Source organism: Aotus nancymaae, unplaced genomic scaffold (genome assembly GCF_030222135.1).
Source record: "Aotus nancymaae isolate 86718 unplaced genomic scaffold, 86718_ANA_hifiasm-v0.15.2.pri h1tg000076l, whole genome shotgun sequence".
Classification (NCBI taxonomy): domain Eukaryota; kingdom Metazoa; phylum Chordata; class Mammalia; order Primates; family Aotidae; genus Aotus; species Aotus nancymaae.
Window position 1 is genome coordinate 15,904,325 of NW_026988491.1, and position 20,604 is coordinate 15,924,928.

General features: G+C 53.6%; 1 protein-coding gene across 2 annotated transcripts in view; it reads right to left on the reverse strand.

The window, feature by feature from the left end:
- Positions 1-20,604, reverse strand: part of ZC3H7B (zinc finger CCCH-type containing 7B) — a 55,809-nt gene that overhangs the window by 15,909 nt on the left and 19,296 nt on the right. The window contains exons 3-12 of one of the 2 annotated variants that reach the window (XM_064368104.1): positions 16,143-16,176; positions 15,816-16,013; positions 14,067-14,225; positions 9,311-9,391; positions 7,756-7,812; positions 4,888-4,930; positions 4,017-4,207; positions 3,076-3,397; positions 2,069-2,127; positions 900-999 (exon numbers count right to left, since the gene is read on the reverse strand). In XM_064368104.1, the coding sequence (XP_064224174.1) occupies positions 900-999; positions 2,069-2,127; positions 3,076-3,397; positions 4,017-4,207; positions 4,888-4,930; positions 7,756-7,812; positions 9,311-9,391; positions 14,067-14,225; positions 15,816-16,013; positions 16,143-16,176 (1,244 nt within the window). The remainder of the gene's footprint in view (positions 1-899; positions 1,000-2,068; positions 2,128-3,075; positions 3,398-4,016; positions 4,208-4,887; positions 4,931-7,755; positions 7,813-9,310; positions 9,392-14,066; positions 14,226-15,815; positions 16,014-16,142; positions 16,177-20,604) is intronic. The other variant, XM_012476658.2, reaches the window with a different exon arrangement.

Genomic DNA, 20,604 nt, shown 5'->3' on the forward strand with positions numbered 1-20,604 from the left:
TACTTGCTCCCTGGAGACTGCAGGCCGTGCTGGGGGAAGCCCCCCTGAGGTGCCCATTCTTGGCACCCATCTCCCTGATCTTTTTTTTTTTTGAGACAGAGCCTCCCTCAGTCACCCAGGCTGGAGTGCGGTGGTGCGATCTTGGCTCACTGCAACCTCTGCCTCTCGGGCTCAGGCGACTCTCCTGCCTCAGCCTTTCGAGTAGCTGGGACCACGGGTATGCACCACCATGCCCGGCTAATTTTTTATTTTTTTATTTTTTTGAGATGGAGTCTCACTCTGTCATCCAGGCTGGAGTGCAGTGATGCAATCTCAGCTCACTGCAACCTTCACTTCTTGGGTTCAAGCGGGGTGTGTCACCATGGCAGGCTAATTTTTTTTTTGTATTTTTAGTAGAGACCAGGTTTCACTGTGTTAGCCAGGATGGTCTCAATCTCCTGACCTCGTGATCCGCCCACCTTGGACTCCCAAAGTGCTGGGATTACAGGCATGAGCCGCCGCACCCAGCTCATTTTTGTGTTTTTAGTAGAGACAGGGTTTTACCATGTTGGCCAGGCTGATCTCAAACTCCTGACCTCAAGTGATCCACCCATCTCCACTTCCCACAGTGCTGGGATTACAGGCATAAGCCACCGCGCCAGGCCTACCCATCTCCTTTCTACCACCGCCCTCACTCTTTAATGAGTCTGACCATGTTAGTGTTTCTCTAGAAAGAAATGTGAAGATGGTGCCTGGCAGAGACAGGCCCCAAGTGCCTGCCCTTTTCCTTTTCTGCCCCAGAAGGGCTTCTGCACTTATCTCCAACTGAGACAACTGGATTTTTTCCACCTGGGATCTCATGTTCCTGAGATTCCCAGCTCTCTGGGGCAGAGGGGTAGAGTCTGTAGGTGAAAGGTTACCTGTCTTGGGGTAGCAGAGCTGGCAGGCCTGCTTGAACTCGTGGGTGGCAGCCAAAGGGTTCTTGATGAGCAAGGCAGTGTTGGGCATGCAGGGCTCTGGCTGTGACAGGAGGAAGGAGGCCATTGTGGGCACAGGAAGACGGCTGAGACCACTGGGGCCAGCCTGGGCACCAGAAGTGGAGAGTACTCTGTGACCTCCCCCATCCTACTCAAGAGCAAAACCACAGCCCAGGACCCTTCCTCTTCTTCTACCCTCCCAGCCAGGAGAGCTCTCTGTAATATGGTCCAACAATCTAGAGTATCAGGACCAGACGGGCCATGGGAAGCCCGCAGGCTAGTGGGTGACCTGGGTCTTGGTTCTGAGCCTTTCTTTGAAGGCAAGCTGAATCTGAAAGCACAGAAATGGGAGTGGCCCCGATTGCAGCCTATGCTCATGCCCTTCCCCAATCCCTCAAGCCATCAGCAGATGGGAAGGAAAGCAAGAGAGAGGTTAGGTGACTTCCGCAGGACCACACAGTTAGTGTAGGTCAGAGTGCAGCATCCTCATCAGATGCTCTTTTTTTTTTTTGAGACAAGAGTTTCGCTCTTGTTGCCCAGGCTGGAGTGCAATGGCATGATCTCGACTCACTGCCACCTCTGCCTCCCGGGTTCAAGCGATTCTCCTGCCTCAGCGTCCAGAGTAGCTGGGATTACAGGCATGTACCACCACGCCTGGCTAATCTTGTATTTTTAGTAGAGACAGGGTTTCACCATGTTGGTCAGGCTGGTCTCAAACTCCACTCCTGACCTCAGGTGATCCACCTGCCTCGGCCTCCCAAAGTGCTGGGATTACAGGCGTGAGCCACTGTGTCCAGCCCAGATGGTCTTTTCAACTCAGGACCTGGCTGAGTCTGGAGACCAGGGATGCTACTAATCCGGGGGAAGTCACTTCACCCTCTGAGACTTGAATTCTTCCACCAGACAAGGGTAGTGGTGCCCTCTGTGTGCCTGCCCAGCACATGGCTTGGTGAGGAAGGGCACGAGGCAATCATCTCTGATCCATCCACTCTGCGGTGCCCCGCCATGGGGGATGCAGCACTCTGCCCCATGCAGAGGGCTCATTCCCCACTCTAGAACCCACAACCCCCAGAAGGGAATCAGGGGCCTGGATCCCCACTCGAGTCACTCACCGAGGGGGCTGGTTTCTGAGCACCGCTGGGGGGACGGTGGTCCTGTGAGCTGGTCTCCTCTGGGCAGGAGAAGACATAGGGGTCAGTGGCTCTGGCTCTGAGAGCGTGAGGGGCCTTCCTAGGACTTCGCCTTATGTGTTGCTGACTCAGAGAAGCCCCCAGGCCCCACATCCTCTCCTATTTCGGCTGAACCCCTGACTCTATCCTCTCCTCTCCACTCCCCTGGGGCAAAGATGCTTCCCAGCCTGAGTGTGTCCACCCCTTGCTTAAACCTTCAGGGCTTCCTGCTGCCCCTAGGAGAAAGCCCAAGCTCCTTAGCTTGCTCCTAAGTCCAAGGAGACCAAGGCCCCCACCCAGCTGCTCTGCTCATCAGCCAGCCCTGCACCGTGCCAGGCTAGTGCCTCTGCTTCCTCTGCCTGGCAGGTGAACTCTTTCTTCAAGACCCCACAGAGTCGCCACTTCCTTCAGGAAGCCTCCTTTGGCCCCAAGGCTGAGTGAAGTCCCCTCTGTGCCCTCATAGTCCTGTTAAGCCCTCTCAGTGGTGAGTGCCCTGGCTGTGTCTGACTGCTAAAAGCTAGCCTCACCAGGGCCCAGACAAGCCAGCTTCTTCCCTGGGTCCCTGGCACCCAGCCCAGACTGGTGCTGTGGGAGCCCATACCTTGTGTCCTGGCTCCAGCCTCAGGATCATCCCATGGGGTTTCACCAGCTTGGCGACCTAAGGTCCTAGGAGGCTGGGCAGGGAGCACCAGACTGGGAGTCTAGATGCCTAGGCTGTGGCAACTCTGCTCTGCTTGATCTTGAACAAGGCACCCACCCCTCAGGCCCTAGCCCCACACTGTGCTGAGCACTGCAGAGACAGCAACACACAGACATGGCCCTGAATTGCGAAGGGGTGATAGGGACAAACAGATCTGAAACTCACTCCATTCTCCAGAGACCAGAGAGGCCAGAGCACTGTGCAATCTGTCAAGGGAGTGAGGGCTGAACATGCCCACTCATGGCCTTACCCATGAAGGAGTCAGGCTTGTCTAGGGAGCCTCGCGTCGACCCAAAGCTGTCGAGTGCATCCAGCCGGGTCTCTGAGTAGGGCAGCAGGTCCAGGGGGTCCAGTGTGGGGCCCGGGGGATCGAGGGCATCCAGCACAGAGGCAGCCAGCTTCTTGGAGGGGTCCATGACCAAGCCGAAGGAGGCGGGGGGCAGTGGGCTGGAGACAGGGATGGAGCCACCCACCACAGGTGGTAGCAGCGGGGTCCCACCGGGGAACACGGGTATCAGCTGGGGCAACTCACTAGGCACGCCGCTGCCAGACAGGCCACCCTGGACCAGAGACTACGAGGCAGGGACAGAGGGAGGGGTCAGAGAAGAACGGGACTGACCGGGCCTGGGCAGCATCAGGCACTTGGGGAAGCAAGGAGACCTGCAGCCTGCTCCCCAGCTTCAGTCTGTCCCATGGGGGAGCAGGGCTCACTATGGTCCCTTCTGGCCAGACATTCTACAGCTTCTTTTTTTTTTTTTCTGAGAGGGAAGTCTTGCTCTGTGGCCCAGGCTGGAGTGCAATAGCTCGATTTTGGCTCACTGCAACCTCTGCCCAAGTTCAAGTGATTCTCTTGCCTCAGCCTCCCAAGTAGCTGCGATTACAGGCACGTGCCACCATCTCCAGCTAATTTTTGTATTTTTAGCAGAGATGGGGTTTCACCATGTTGGCCAGGCTGGTCTTGAACCCCTGACCTCAAGTGATCTGCCTGCCTTGGCCTCCCAAAGTGCTGGGATTACAGGTGTAAGTCACCGCGCCGTCTGCAGCTTCATTTCTGTCCCAAGCAAGTCCCTGCTGAAGCCTCCTCCTGAGACACGTGACATGAGCATGGGGGCCTTCCCTCCACCGCTGGGACAATGGGGGCTGAGGCGGGAGAGGGGCTCAGGGGAGCACAAGGAGGGCGGTGTGGCTCACCAGTGAGTCCAGGAGGGTGTCCAGCTCTGGGCCAAAGACATCCCCGTCTGAGAAGTCATCCAGGCTCTCGGTGCTGGGGAGGGTCCTGCTGCTGTCCAGGGGGGCCAGCAGGTCCAGAACATGAGGGAACAGGGGCATTGTGGGCGTGGAGGGGAGGAGGGCTGGGGAGCCTCGAGGGTCCATGTAGCAGTCTGCAGATAAGGTGGGCAGGAGTCAAAGGGGAGCACTGCTTGGGAGGGGTAGAGGAGGCATCCCAGACCCGGGGATGCTCATCCGACACCTTTCCTTCTTCTCCCAGCTCTTGCCAGGAGCCCTGCCTTCCCCATGGGCTGACTCCACTGGTAGGTGCTCAGGGGTGGTCAAGGAAGGCCACAGCCCCAGAGCAGGGAGGGGCCCTGAGTCCTATGATGTCAACCCTTGGTCCAGGCTTAATGCCTGAATGTCTACCATCACTGCCTCCTTCCTCTGGAGTAAGCAATGCCCTTTCCAGGGGACACTCTTAAAAGGCAATCTTCCCTGGAAGTCAATGAGGAAGAGGAGGGGAAAGGGTTTTGGAAGAGGTTGGGGGTGCAGGTGCCCTGGAGTGAAGGCCATGGGACTGCTGCACCCAGCTGTGAGGCAGCACCCCCCTCCACCAGGTTAGGGATGCCCTCCCCTCCTTTAGCCGGTCCGTGGTTCTCAACCCACTGTTTTCTCTCATGCCTCAGGGAGTCCTGGGACGGGGAATCCCTCAGGGGCCCCCCCATATGCAGGGCTGGGATGGGGAGGGGCTGGACTCCCCTGACCTCTCAGGGACATCGGGGGTGAGGGACTGAGCACCCCCTCACCCGGGGCCCCAGTTTCCACCTGTTCCCTCGTACTGGGACATTACCTGTTTCGATATCATCTATGGACCCCAATCCATTAGAAGTTCCCTGTGGGGAGAGGGCCACAATGGCTCAGGCAGACATGGCTGGGAAGACCCCGATCCCAGCACCCAGGCCCTAGCCCCTCCCGGGGCTATGCTGTTGACCTGGCGCCAAGGAGCACTCAGAGCACCAGGGGAGATTAAAGCCCTTACACGTGGCTGGGTGAGGTTACTCACTCCTGTAATCCCAGCACCTTGGGAGGCTGAGGCTGGCGGATCACCCGAGGTCAGAAGTTCGAAACCAGCCCGGCCAACATGGTGAAACCTTGTCTTTAGTAAAAGTACAAAAATCAGCCAGGCACAGTGGTGGGCGCCTGTAATCCCAGCTACTTGGGAAGGCTGAGGCCAAAGGATGTTTTGAACCCTGAAGGCAGAGGTTGCAGTGAGCTGAGATCATGCCATTGCATTCCAGTCTGGGAAACAGAGCGAGACTCCTGCTCAAAAAGAAAAAGCCCTCACATGTGCTGGATCTTCACCCCTATGGTGTCCAGCAAGGGGCTGGACCAGGAGGTGGGGGCATGGGCTCAGAGGAACCCCACAGCTGCCCCTCTAGGGAGGGGTGAAGGAAAGGGAGGCAACCCGTGAGCCTTGGCTTCCACCCACCACGGCGCAGGGTCCTCACCCTGGTGAGGGTGACAAGGGTCTTACCAAGCCCCCCATGCAGTACCACGGATGGCCTGCAGCTCAAAAACAAAAGTGCCCCCTCCCTAAGTCCCCAGACTCTCCTCTCCCATGATAGCCCCAGGCCACCCAGGAAGCAGAGAAGGGGATGTAGCCCAGGTGGGATCCCACTGCCTTCCCACTGGAGAGAAGCTGGGCCTGAGCAGGCTCTGCAGCTTGGGCCAAGTTCCCCATCCACTTTGGGTCCGCTTCACTCACCGCTGGGGAAGGCTAGGAAGAAATGACTTGCTTTGTGTGAAAAGCTTAGTACGGGGCCTGGCACACGGGAACTGCTTTGTAAGTGTTTTTGGTGAGTGTGTGTATTTTTTTTTTGAGACCAAGTCTTGCTCTGTTGCCCAGGCTGGAGTGCAGCAGCTTGATCTCAGTTCACTACAATCTCCACTTGCCACATTCAAGCGATTCTCTAGTCTTGGGCTCCTGAGTAGCTGGGATTACATGCACATGCCACCACACCCAGCTAATTTTTGTATTTTTTAGTAGAGATGGGGTTTCACCATGTTGTCCAGGCTGCTCTCAAACTCCTGACTTCAAATGATCTGCCCACCTTGGCCTCCCAATGTGCTGGGATTACAGGCTGAGCCACCATGCCTGGCCTGTGTTTATTAGATGCATGGCATAAGTTTCTGAGTCCCAGCTATCAGGAAGTTGGCCTGGGAGAGCTGGTGTTTTGTTCACCAGCTCCTATGCTCCGACTTCCAGGCCATGGTGCATTCTTCCCTGTCCTGAACACCCTCGCCTGCACCTCTTGAGACAAAGTCTTACTCTGTCGCCAAGCTGGAGAGCAGTGGTGCAATCTCGGCTCACTGCAACCTCCACCTCTTGGGTTCAAGCGATTCTGTGCCTTAGCCTCCCAAGTAGCTAGGACTAAAGGTGCGCGCCACCATGCCTAGCTAATTTTTGTATTTTTAGTAGACAGGGTTTCACCATGTTGGCCAGGATGGTCTTGATCTCTTGACCTCGTGATCTGCCCGCCTCAGCCTCCCAAAGTGCTGGGATTACAGGCGTTAGGCACCATGCCCGGCCTATAATTTCTGGTTATAAACCATGAGCGCTATAAAGGCAGATCATCACCTGCCTCCTTTGCAGGCTGGGAGGTCCCTGAGGGTAAGGATGCAGCTATCTCAGGCCCAGGGCCAAGAGCATTTTGTGGGCCTCCTTGTGGAATGAATGAAAGAAAGTGCTGCAAAGCTCTGGGGCAGGGGAAGCCTGCCGCTGCCTTGCTGTGTGATGCTGGCCACGTCCCCTCTTCACTCGGTGCCCAGTCTCCCTTGACAAGGTGGCAGGCCTTCCAGCTCCGTCAGTGCTTTTATAGTCCATCCCTCACTTTCCAGAAAGTCTCAAAGTCTACCTGAGCAGCTCCTGTGTGGTGAGTGGGGGGCAGGGGTCTGAGTCGTGTTCGGGGCCCTGCCCAACCCCCAGAATGAGCCAGGCCTGACTGGGGTTCACAAGGGTCTTGGCCTTTGGGAGAAGTCCCTAACTTGGGACAGCACAGAAGCTCTCAGCAGTTACTGCCCCTGCATTTCCTGCTGGGTCCCCTGTCCTGGGCTATCAAGCACTTTCCTCCCTTGTTCCCGTTGAGGGATGGAACACCCCCATTACAGAATGCAGATGCTGAAGGACCTGCCCAAGGCGGCAGGGTACACTTGGGCTCTTCTTTGTCAGAGTCCTCAGTCTCAGCTGCCCCTCTTCAGCAGAGTCACTGGGCCAGGGAGAGCAGGAAGGATCTTAGCAGGGACATGCCCTTGAGCTGGGCTTTGAAACACGAAGAGACAGAGAAAGGCAGGGTGGGGAAGAGGAAGGCATTTGAGGCCCAGGGGCCTGAACCTGCAGAAAGGCTGGTGAGAAAAAAGGCGACACAGCAGGAAATGTGGGGTGGGAGAAAGGAAGGTGCGTGGGATCAGGCTGTCCAGAGCTTGTGCTGGCCGGGGTCCATGAGTGAGGCTGCCCCCCATTGGCTCCCCTGCAATGACCGCTTCTGCCAACAGGAGCCATGGCCTGTCCCCACACCCTGCCCCTGTGGTCACAGGAGGTAGCTCCTCGGGAGGTGGAGGCTCCTGGACCCGATGCCTGAGGTCATTTATACCCAGAGAGAGTGAATCCAAACCTCTCACGATACATGAAACAAGACAGGTTGGTTCAGACCCATCCTACCTGATCTGCTGCGCCAGCTGCAGTGCCATTACTGAGCAGAGAAAATGTTTCCAATTCCTGCCAGAGAGTGAAGAGAGGTAGGCAGAGGTAAAAATTCTGAAAAGATGCTGAAGGTCCCCTTAGCCAGGGCAGCAGAGAGGCCCTGACACAGGCAGCTGGGCCCTACAGTGCCCCTAAGAGTCCCTGTCCCTAGGCCTGCCAGGAATCACCTGCTGTGTCTCTCTGGGTCAGATTCTGGGGTTTTCTTCCTCTAACCTTGACCTGGGCAGAGGACCTCCCTGCACACCTCTACTGTGTGTCAGGCATCGTGCTAGGTGCCATCTCAAACATTCTTTTATATATTTATTAATTTTCAAAATTTTTCTGAGACAGGGTCTCACTTTGTCCCTCAGGCTGGAGTACAGGGGTGCAATCTTGGCTCACTGCAGCCTTGACCTCTGGGGTTCGTGTGATCCTCCCACCTTAGTCTCCCAAGTAGCTGGGACTACAGGCGCACACCACCACATCAGGCTAATTTTTGTATTTTTTTTTTTGTAGAGATACGGTTTTGCCATGTTGTCCAGGCTGGTCTCGAACTCCTGAGCTCAAGCAACCTGGTAGCCTTAGCCTCTCAAAGTGTTGGATTACAGGCATGAGCCACTGCGCCTGGCCCATTCTTTCTTTCTTTATTTTTTGAGATGGAGTTTCACTCATCACCCAGGCTGGAGTGCAATGGTTCGATCTCTGCTCACCATAACCTTCACCTCCTGGGTTCAAGCGATTCTCCTGCCTGAGCCTCCCAAGTAGCTGGGATTACAGGCATGCACCCCCATGCCCAGCTAATTTTTGTATTTTTAGTAGAGGCGGGGTTTTTCCATGTTGGTCAGGCTCATCTCAAACTCCCGACCTCAGGTGATTCACCCACCTCAGCCTTGCAAAGTGCTGGGATTACAGGCGTGAACCACCGCGCCTGGCCCATCCATTCTCTTTTTTTTTTCTTTCATGACTACTTTTGTGCCACCATTCTCTCTTTTTAATCCTCCCATGAGCCCTCTGGGGTGGGCATAAACTATCTTCATCTTCTGTATGAGAAAACCAAGGTGGAGAGAGATGAACTAACTTGCTCAAGGTCACAGCAGACTCTACAGTCACGAGCTTTCCTATGTGCAGCTTCCTGGCCCTCAGCAGGCGCCAAATGAATCTACGTGGATCTGAACCAGCCAAACAGATACCGACACTTCAAATTTGCACCATATGGGGGTTATTTGAGAACATAATGCTGAAGGAAGCCAGTGTCAACTCAGGCCACCTCCAGGTGATTCAAATCAGCCAGCACAGGGGAGGGAATGGTTTTCAACAGCTGGAGTCTCAGGTGAACTAAAAGCGATAGCTGCTCTCTCCTTTTCCAAAAGATTCCAGGGCTTTCAGCCAACAGACAGGGAAGGTCACCTGCTGTCACTCCCGTCTGCCCTAACCCAGCCCTGGCCACCCTCACCCACCTTCCCCACGTGCCTGGTCCCTCCCTTCAGACCTCCTCACATCCACACTGACCCTCCCAGGGTCCTGAGTCACCTACCTGGGGCCTCTTATATGCCTTGCGAACTCGCAGCCCCAGTTTCTGGGCCAGCTCCTGACCAAGCTGAGTCACGCTTTCATCCTGCAGGGGACGAGACACAGGGCGGTGGGTCAGTCTGCCTGGGCTCACAAAGCTGTGCTCCTGGACACCTGTGCAGCCCTGCCGGTGAGGGGGTCATGGTCACCAGGATCATCACCACATGCTTATGTTTTTCCATTTATTTGGGGGTGGGGGGAAAGGAATCATTTTGTTATTTATTTATTTAATGAGACGGAGTCTCACTCTGTCACCCAGGCTGGAGTGCAGAGGTGTGATCTCAGCTCACTGCAACCTCCACTTCCTGGATTCAAGCGATTCTCCTGCCTGAGCCTCCTGAGTAGCTCGGGTTACAGGCGCCGGCCACCACGCCCGGCTAATTTTTGTATTTTTAGTAGAGATGGGTTTTACCATCTTGGCCAGGATGGTCTTGATCTCTTGACCTCGTGGTCCACCCACCTCGGCCTCCTGAAGTGCTGGGATTACAGGTGTGAGCCACTGCTCCTTGCCTGTTTTTATTTAATTAAATTAATTAATTAATTAATTAATTAATTTTTTGAGATGGAATCTTACTCTTTTTGCCAGGCTGGAGTGCAGTGGCACAATTTTGGCTTACTGCAACCTCTGTCTCCCAGATTCAAGCAATTCCCCTGCCTCAGCCTCCTGAGTAGCTGGGACTAGGACGTGCGCCACCATGCCTGGCTAATTTTTTTCATTTTTTAGTAGAAACAGGGTTTCACCATGGCCAGGATGGTCTCGATCTCCTGACCTCATGATCAGCCCACCTTGGCCTCCCAAAGTGCTGGGATTACAGGCTTGAGCCACTGTGCCCAGCTCGCCTGTTTTTATTTTAATATTATCTTCTTATTTCTAAAATTCAGCAAGCAACAGTGTCACTGTAGAAGGGAGGAACATTACAGGGAGAGCAAGTGCTTCCTGGGTCTCTCCCTCACTCTAGGCTTCTCCAGCGGGGGAAATCACACTCTGTTGGGCTGATGTGTTTCCTTAGGGCTCTTTTCTAGGAATGCATGCATGCAGACCTATAAAGAATGCTTAGTTCTGGTCAGGCGCAGTGGCTCACGCCTGTAATCCCAGCACTTTGGGAGGCCAAGGTGGGCAGATCACCTGAGGTCATGAGTTCAAGACCAGCCTGGCCAACATGGTGAAACCCCGTCTCTACTAAAAATACAAAAATTAGCCAGGCCTGTTGGCTGGTGCCTGTAATCCCAGCTATTTGGGAGGCTGAGGCAGGAGAATAGCTTGAACTCAGAAAGCAGTGGTTGCAGTGAGCCGAGATTGTGCAAGGACAAGAGCCTGTCGGAAAAAAAAAAAAAAAAAACTGCTTAGTTTTGTTTTGTGGGGATTATCTTTCTTTTTTTTTCTTTTTTTTTTTTTTTAACAGGCATGGGGTCACATTATATCTACAGTTCTACAGCTTGCTTCTATCACCAAACAACATCCTGCAACCCCCAGCCAGTGAGGTCCCACAGATCAGGCACAGGGTTCTAAGGCCCAAAGAAGCCAGGACCTGGAAAGCTCTGAACAGTGCCTGGACTGCAGTTAGTGACCACTAAGCAGCAACCATCCGGCCAGGTGCAGTGGCTCACGCCTGTAATCTCAGCACTTTGGGAGGCCAAGGCAGGTGGATCATGAGGCCACGAGTTCAAGACCAGCATGGCCAATATGATTAAACCCTGACTCTACTAAAAATACAAAACTAGCCAGGCATGGTGGTTCATGCCTGTAGTCCCAGCTACTTGGGAGGCTGAGGCAGGAGAATTGCTTGAACCCAGGAGGTGGAGGTTGCAGAGAGCCAAGATTGTGCCACTGCACTATAGCCTGGGCAATAGAGGGAGATTCTGTCTCAATCAAGGAAGGAAGAAGGAAGGAAGGAAGGAAGGAAGGAAGGAAGGAAAAAACAGCAACCATCCTTCCTTCCCTTCCGAGGCTGTATTACAGAACATGCACTACACGCCAAGCATGAGTGAGAGCAAAGGATACCCCAGCGAACAGGGCAGATGGGCCCAAGCCCCATGGAGATTCCAACCTGGAGGGAAGATCAGTCAGTGAACAAAGAAACAGGTGGCTAGGCTACCAACTGGGGTCCAGGCACAAAGGGGCAAGGAAGACATCGTGATACCTGTGCACGTGTCTACCTCCTACCTGACTGACAAGCTCCTGGAGGCCAGGGCCTGGGTCTGAGTCATCTCTGGTCCCCAGTGCCCAGCATGGAGCAGGAGCTCGGTTAGTATTTCCCCAACAAAGATTGGGAAAAGAGAGGTTCCTAAAGCAGAGCCAGGAGCCCTGAGTTGTTACTTTTGTCTAGCCATTTACTAACCCTAACTTGGTCCCGGTTCCTTTCTATCCCCTGTGGTGGGGATGAAAGCTCCTCTGTCCTCCTCATGAGTAAGTACTAGCAAGACCTGGGTGTGATCTGCTGTGGACACTGTAAAATACTATATGGGTCAAGGGACTATGATCATAAAGAAAGGTTCTTTTTGTTCTTTCTTTTTTTTTTTTATAGACAAGCTCTTGCTTTGTCAAACCCAGGCTGAAGTGCAATGGCGCAATCACAGCTCACTGCAACCTTCACTGCCTGGGCTCAAGCGATTCTCCCACCTCAGCCTCCTGAGTAGCCAGGCTCTCAGGTACATGCCATCAGCCAAGCTATTTTTTTCTAGAAACAGGGTCTTGCTATGTTGCTCAGGCTGGTTGCAAACTCCTGAGCTCAAGTGATTCTCCCACCTTGGCCTCCCACAGTGCTGGGATTACAGGCATGAGCCACTGTGCTGGCCAAGAAACTTTCTTAATTATGAACTTAATGGAATTAGGGAAACAAGAATAGTAAGTAATAACAACGTAAATGTGTTCTGAACATTTACTGTGTCTGGCCATTGTGCTAACTGCCCTGCATGATTTTTGGATTCTATCCTTGGCACAGCCCTAGGATGCCTGGTTATCACCCCATTTTACAGGGGTGCAAACCAAGGCTCATGGCCAAGGTCATATAGCTAGTAGGTGGCAGACCCAAGATTAGAACCCAAACCCAGGCCAGCTCTCCAGCACCAACGTCCTTGACCACTGTGCACACTGCCTGTCCTCTGCTCTGCCCACCCAAATCCTCCTTGCCTCTTTCTGCCCTACTCAAGCCCCGCCTCCCCCAGGGAGTCTTCAAGAATTCTGACCACTCCTCTCCTCTCCACCCTTCTTGGGCAGCATTAACCTTTCCCCACCTTCCTTTACATCCATTATTTCAGGGATAAAGTAGGAAGGGCATCTTATAGATGTGGAAGTCAAGTGCAGAGATGGGAAGTGCTTCTTCACACTCATGCTGGGAGGTATGGGTGGGGCCAGGTGTAGACCCCAGCTGCTTTCATTTGTCTCCAGTGGGCTGTGGGAACCTGTGGGGCACAAATCTGCATCCCACAGGGGCCCTCAATAAATATTTGCTATGTGGGTGAGTAAATGGGGAGGGGGGATGTGTCCGGCTGCCAGCAGTCCAGGGCTGCCTCACAGGCTCTCTATTCATCATTTCTAATTGTTTCTTACACACCTACTGACAGCCACGGCAGCAAGACCTTGGCATAGAAGTCACCTTTTCTTTTCTTTCTTTCTTTCTTTCTTTCTTTCTTTCTTTCTTTCTTTTTGAGACAGAGTCTTGCTCTGTTGCCAGGCTGGAGTACAGTCAGGTGATCTTTGCTCACTGCAACCTCTGCCTCCCGGGTTCAAGCGATTCTCTTGCCTCAGCCTCCCGAATAGCTGGGACCACAGGCGCGCGCCACCACGCCCAGCTAATTTTTGTATTTTTAGTAGAGCTGGGGTTTCACCATGTTGGCCAGGATGTTCTCGATCCCTTGACCTTGTGATCTGCCAGCCTCGGCCTCCCAAAGTGCTGGGATTATAGGAGTAAGCCACCACGCCTGGCCCTTTTATTTATTTATTTGTTTGTTTTCTGTCTAGTTATACATTCATATTTGTTTATTTTTAATTTATTTTTTGAGACAGTCTTGCTCTGTTGCCTATGCTGGAGTGCAGTGGCATGATCTCAGATCACTGCAACCTCTGCCTCCTGTGTTTAAGCAATTCTCCTGGCTCAGCCTCACAAGTAGCTGGGACTACAGGCGTGCACCACCACGCACCGCTAATTTTTTTTTTTTTTTTTGAGATGAAGTCTTGCTCTGTTGCCCAGGCTGGAGTACAATGGCGTGATCTTGGTTCACTGCAACCTCCGTCTCAAGGGCTCAAGAGATTCTCCTGCCTCAGCCTCCCGAGTGGCTGGGACTACAGGCACACACAACCACACCCAGCTAATTTTTATATTTTTAGTAGAAACAGGTTTCACTCTGTTGGCCAGGATGTTCTTGATCTCTTGACCTCGTGATCTGCCTGCCTCAGCTTCCCAAAGTGCTGAGATTACAGGCGTGAGCCACTGTGCCCAGCCCCATCATCTTGAAAATCAGGATAATCACAGCATCTACCTCTTAGGGCTATTGCCAGGATTAGGTGAGTTAATACACACAATGCATCCCAGCAGTACCTGGCACCCAGTCAGAGCTCAGAGAAGGGGAGTTAAGTGTTAACATCAGGATCTGCAACTCCATTTCACAGAGGAGGAAGCTGAGACACAGAAGGATGCGATAGCTGGGCCCAAGTGAGGGCCAGAAGGGTTAGACACCTGGCCTCTGAGCAGGCACCAGCACGGCTGCAGAGCCACACTCACGTGGGGCAGGGCGAGGGAACACCGGCTACTGCACTCGTAAGCCTCCTTATGGCGTCCCAGTTCATTGAGAGCACGCGCCTTGCGGAACAGAGCCCGGATACTCTCGCTGTCCAGGCCCAGAGCCTTCTCGCTGTCCTCCAGCGCTTTCTCATACAGGCCCTGCCGGAGGGAAGCAGGCGGTCACTGGTCAACACCTCTTACCCTCCCTCCCCCAGGCCTCCTGCCCCTGCCTAGCAATGAACACCAGTTTCCCTTCCTGGCAGAGACAGAGGAGCTGAAGTCTTGGGTCAGGGACAGGGCTCGAGGCTCCAGGAAGAAGGAGGAAGTGCTCTGGTGTCCAGCCTCTGATCAAGGGTATCTGTGTGTCCAGCTGATGTGGCTGCAGTGGGCGTTGGCAGGACACGGCAGAGAGGGGCCTTAAGATGGACAACCACGAGCCTGGTCACTCAAACACGCCTATTTCCATCTCTGCCTTTGGTTCAGAATATGATGGGCTGAGAGTAACAATGGCGTCTCTAAGAGGCAGTGAGACCATGAAGGCAGCTCTGTGTGCAGAGTATGAAGCATAAGGGAGCCATTTATCCAAAAGAGTCCACTGGATGGCAGAGGTGTCATGGGGTCCTCTAGAGAGCCTGCAGCAGAGCCTCTCACAGTATCTCATGAACCTGAGTCAGTGAGTGCACAGGACAGGAAAGAGGAGGAGCTGCAGCTCTAAGGAGGAGAGGAGGCAGGGGAGGAGGAAGGGACTGAAGTCTGCAAAGAAAAAGTGAGGACGCTGAGTCTATGAGAAGGAAGGGGGGCCGGGAGGGAGGAGCAGAAGTCAGACTCCCACCAAGGCCCAGGGTCACCCCACGATTCTAACTTACTTTATCTGGGGTAGGGCTAGGGCATCAGTATCATTTTTTTTAATGGTTCTTTTTTTTTTTTTTGAGATGGAGTTTTGCACTTGTTGCCAAGGCTGGAGTGCAATGGCACCATCTCGGCTCACCACAACCTGTCTCCCAGGTTCAAGCAATTCTCCTGCCTCAGCCTCCTGAGTAGCTGGGATTATAGGCATGCACCACCACTAATTTTGTATTTTTAGTAGAGACAGTGTTTCTCCATATTGGTTAGGCTGGTCTCGAACTCCCAACCTTAGGTGATCCACCCACCTCAGCCTCCCAAAGTGCTAGGATTACAGGCATGAGCCATCATGCCAAGCCAGTATCATTTTTTTTAAAAAAAACTTTTTATTAGGCATCCATACTTTTTTTTTGAGTCGGAGTCTCGCACTGTTGCCAGGCTGGAGTGCAGTGGCACAATCTCAATTCATTGCAACCTCCATCTCCCAGGTTCAAGCAATTCTCCTGCCTCAGCCTCCTGGGTAGCTGGGATTACAGGTGCTTGCTACCACGCCTGGCTAATTTTTTGTATTTTTAGTAGAGATGGGGTTTCACCATGTTAGCCAGGATGGTTTCGATCTCCTGACCTTGTGATCCACCTGCCTTGGCCTCCCAAAGTGCTGGGATTACAGGCATAAGCCACTGTGCTTGGCCTATGCATCCGTACTTTTAAAAGCTCTCCAGCTGAGCATGTTGTACAGCTGAGACTGAGAGTCCCGGGAACAGATAGTGAGATTCTGACAGGTGGCTGGAAGGAGGCTGGCCCTGTTTATGGGCTCACTGGGGTAGGGGCCTGGCTCAACTGGGCATCTGGGTATGTAGTGATCAGGGCAGTGGAAGACGAAAGGAAGGAGGGTGCCAGGCTCACCATGGTGAAGTAGCAGGCGGCCCTATTGACATGCAGCTTGCACAGCAGCTCCCGGGGCAGGGCCACCTGGTCAGAGGCAGCGTAGTCGGCCACATTCAGCCCTTCCATGTACTGCACCAGGGCTTGCTTATAGTCCTTCTCCCGGAACAGATCATTGCCCTCAGCAAACAGATTCTGTACCAGCTTGAGCAGAAAGGCCTGTTGGGGGCAAGGTGTGTAGGCTCAGGGCCTCATGAGCTCTGGCCCCAACCCTGGCACCTGGCCCCAAGCCTCTCCCCTGGACATCTCTGCCCTTTGCCTTTGCTCAGCCTGGCAGCTGACACTCACCTCATATTCTTCTTGCTTTAGGGGTAATGTCGACCTAACAGGAAAAGAGAACACGAGGTCTGGGTGAGCCCGGTGGTCCCAGCTTCATGGATATCCAGAGCTACTCCTCCAACTCAGACCTCAGCCATCGCTTTACGGTCTAGGGTGAACAGACAGCGGTTTTCTTCCCCTAAATCATTACCATGCAGGCCTTCCAGTTCTGATGAAAGGTTCATTTTCCTTGGGGCCAGACAGCCAGGCTTTCCCAGGTACAGGTGCTGAGGAAGAAGAGACTAACCCCAGCCCCACCTCCAGCCTGGCCCCAGTTCCAGCCCCACCTCCAGCCTGGCCCCAGCTCCAGCCCCAGCCCCAGCTCCAACCCCAACCCAACCAGCCCCAGCCCCAAGCCAGCCCTAGCCCAGCACAGTTCCAGCTCTACCTCTGGCCCTGGACCCACTCCCAGCCCCAACCCCAGCCCCTGCTGGCCATCCTCTGCTGAAAAAACCAGCCCTCTCCTAAAGAAGAGCAGGCATTCCAAGCCCCTTCTCAGTTACATGAGGGAAGGATGAAGGAGACACGCTAGAGTCTAGGAGGTGCCCAGGACTAGAAAAGGACAAGAAGAGGAAAATCAGACTCTGCCCCAGGCAGGGCGGGGGAAGGCTCCAGTTGCAGCTCAAGGCCAGGAGGGAGAGGATGGCGCAGGAGCTGCTGTAGCAGGAGTGCAGGGACAGGAGCAGGCAGGAAAAGGCAGGAAGCATGAGCGTTGTCAGGGAATCAACATCTAACATAGGCTCTGGGAAGGACCACGCCCCATCAAACCTAACCCAAGCCCACAGGCCCACAGACACTGAGGCATGGGGAGTCTACCTCAGGCCCCTCCCCTGTCCACTCCCACATAACACACATGCCCCAGCCAATGCTAAGTCTTCAGTGAGGCTGTCAGCCCCTCATGCTGGACTCAACAAATCATTCTAGGTGTGAAAGAGGGTGTCAGCCAGGAGAACTGAGGTTCATCTCTCCGATGGGCTCAATGCCCAGGCTGGAAGGGAAGCTGGGCTTTGTGTCTCAGCCCCTCATTCCACAGAGGAAAAAACAGACACTCAGAGTGGCACAGGGACTTGCCCAAGGCCACGCAGCAGGAAGGCATCGGAGGCAGAGCTGGGGGTATGTTTCCATTGCCCGGAGATGCCGCCAACACCTGGGCAGGAAAGAGCGGCCTAGGCTAGTGCACGAGAGCTGGGCAGAGGCGTGACGCCAGGAGGTCTGTGTGTGCACGTGCGTGTGGAAGGCATCCCAGTTGTGACATCGGGGCTCACCAGACCGCCTCTCACTTGCCTCTCCATGGCTGGACCCCAGCCCTGCCCTCCCTCCCTATACTACTGCAGTGTCCATCCCCATTGCTGCCCCCATGGGGGACCCCATCACTGCCCTCCTGGCCTCCTACCTTCAGCCTCCCCTCTTCCAGCATTGGCTCCGCATGTAATAAGTCATGCCTGGTCCTAAGACGTCTTAAGGTCCTCTGCAAGCTGGGACCAACCCACCTGTCCCAATTCACTTACGCTCTCAGAGTGTGCTGTGCTAAGCACATGAAGCACACATGTACCAACATAGTGTAGAAGGAGTGGGGCCAAAATAGCGGGACTAATGTGAAAAGCGTCAAGTCCCAATGTGCTTCCTGCAAAGCCTCAGGAGGCCAACGGATGGGTTCGGGGAGGCTGCCCTGTTGCTGGGTCTTCTTAGAACTCCCCTTTGGAAAGGAGGAGGTGACAAGAGCAAACATTTACCCCAAGTACCACCTGGCCCCTTAACCCTCACAATGACCCTGTAGGGGAAGTGGGAGAACTGGGCTGGGGACCCAGCTCCGCAGACATCAGTGACTGAGGCTGGGGACACAGAACTCTTCTTACAGAAGATAGCAGTGGTTGGAGTCACCTTGTTCACCAGACTGGCCCCTAATAAACTTGAACACTTCCCCAAAATCAAACCCTCGCTCCTCAAAATGGGAGAGGACCAGCCACCCATGAAGAGAGATGAGCTGGCAGCAGCTCTGATGACCAAGCCTGAGGAGGGTTGGCAAACTCCCAGCCATGGCAGCAAGGTGGGATTGGCCAATGGCCCAGGGAAGGGGTGCTACACCTGGGGCCATGCTCGAGGTGCTCCTCGATCACCTAATCAAATCAGCCCAGCACAGGACACCCTCTGGAAGCAGACAGGAAAAGTGACTGCATTGTGGGCTGAGGAAGGAAAGCATGTTGTCAATATGAACACTCACTCTGTGAGAGCAGCATGGATATCGAGGGCATGTGAAAAGGGATCCAGTCTGCGGTGACATGGGTGAGAAAAAGCAAGGGGGTACGCTGGGCACAACTGCACGCACCTGCAATCCCGCTATTTGGGAGGCTGGGGTAGGAAAACTGCCTGAGCCCAGGAGTTTGAGACCTGCCTGGGCAACATAGGGACATTCCATCACAAAGGAAAGAAAAGGCAAGGAGTAGCCAGGTGCCATGGCTCACGCCTGTAATCCCAACACTTTGGGAGGCTGAGGCGGGCGGATCACGAGGTCAGGGGTTCGAGACCAGCCTGACCAACATGGTGAAACCCCGTCTCTACTTAAAAATACAAAAATTTGCCAGGCATGGACACCTGTAATCCCAGCACTTTGGGAGGCCAAGGTTGGTGGATCACCTAAGGTCAGAAGTTTGAGACCAGCCTGGCCAACATGGTGACACCCCATCTCTATTACAAAAAAAAATTAGCCGGGCGTGGTGGCGCTGTAATCCCAGCTACTTGGGAGGCTGAAGCAGGAGAATCGCTTGAATCTGGGAGACGGAGGTTGTGGTGAGCCGAGAGCACGCCATTGCACTCCAGCCTGGGTGACAGAGCGAGACTCCGTTTCAAAAAAATTGAAAAAAGAAAAGGCAAGGAGAGTTTTATAGGTTTGTGTGGGAACAAAACTGGGGAGTACGTAAGGGTATACAGAGGCAAATTCCAGTTTTATGGGGAGCCCTATTTAAGAAGAAGAACACAAAATTATTAACACAGGATTGCAAGAGCGCATGCCTTCTAGGGCCTCGGAAGGGGCCTGTGCAAGTGAGAGGCCACAAAGCTTACGCTTCATTAGTGTTGTGATAAATATGCCTCTGAGAATCTATTTAAGAGGAATAAGAAAAAAAGGTTACTCAAAATATTTTTTGTGTAAAAAAAGAAATAACAACAAAAAAACAAATGTAGCATGTGGTGCCCAGAGGCATACAATGGAAAGAATGTGGGCCACGTGCAGCAGCTCATACCTATAATCCCAGCACTTTGTATTCCCAGCACTTTGTAATCCCAGCACTTTGGGAGGCTGAGGTAGGCAGATTGCTTGAGGTCAGGAGTTCAACACCAGCCTGGCCAATATGGTGAAACCCCATCTCTACTAAAAATACAAAAAATTAGCTGGGCATGGTGGCACACGCTGTAGTCCTAGCTAGTCAGGAGGATGAGACAGGAGAATCACTTGAACCCGGGTGATGGAGGTTGCAGTGAGCCGAGATTGTGCCACTGCACTCCAGCCTGGGCGACAGAGCAAGACTCCATCTCAAAAAAAAAAAACCAAAAAAATGTGAGTTTTGGAGTCAACCAGGCCTGAGCTAGAATGCTATTCCTCAACAGCTCCGTGACTTTAAACAAGTTGCTTAACCTCTCTGAGCCTCAGCTGCAAAATGGAAATAAGGCTACCTACTTTACTGGGCTGTTGTGAAGATTAAATAGATGATGGATTGGCCAGGCACAGTAGCTCATGTCTGTAATCCCAGCACTTTGGGAGGCTGAGGCAGGAGGATCACCTGAGCCCAGGAGTTTGAGACCAGCCTGGGCAGCATGGCAAGACCCTCTCTAAAAAAAAAAAAAAATCAAAAAATTGGCCTGGTGCAGTGGCTCACACCTGTAATCCCAGCACTTTGGGAGGCCGAGGCAGGCAGATCACAAGGCCAGGAGGTAGAGTCAGCCTGGCCAACGTGGCGAAATCCTATCTCTGCTAAAAATACAAAAATTAGCCTGGAATGGTGGCACATGCCTGCAATCCCAAGGTACTCGAGAGGCGGAGGCAGGAGAATTGCTTGAACCTGGGAGGAAGAGGTTACAGTGAGCCGAGATCATGCCACTGCACTCCAGCCTGGGTGACAGAACAAGACTGTCTCAAAAAACAAAAAAATTAGCTGGGTGTGGTGGTGTGCACCTATGGTCTCAACTACAAGAAAGGTGGAGGCAAGAGGATTACTTGAGCCCAGGAGGTCAGGAGCACCACTGCACTCCAGCTGGGGCAACAAGGAGAGACTGTCTCAAAGAAGACACAGAGACTGTAAGTGCTCCATAGCAGGGACTATTGACTTATCAGAAGACTCGTGCAGCCATGCAAGAGAATTAACAGGGAGTGCAAATGTGAAAGGTGAGCGTAGAATTATCTACTGGACAAGACCAAAGGGTAACCAGGGCCAGGGAC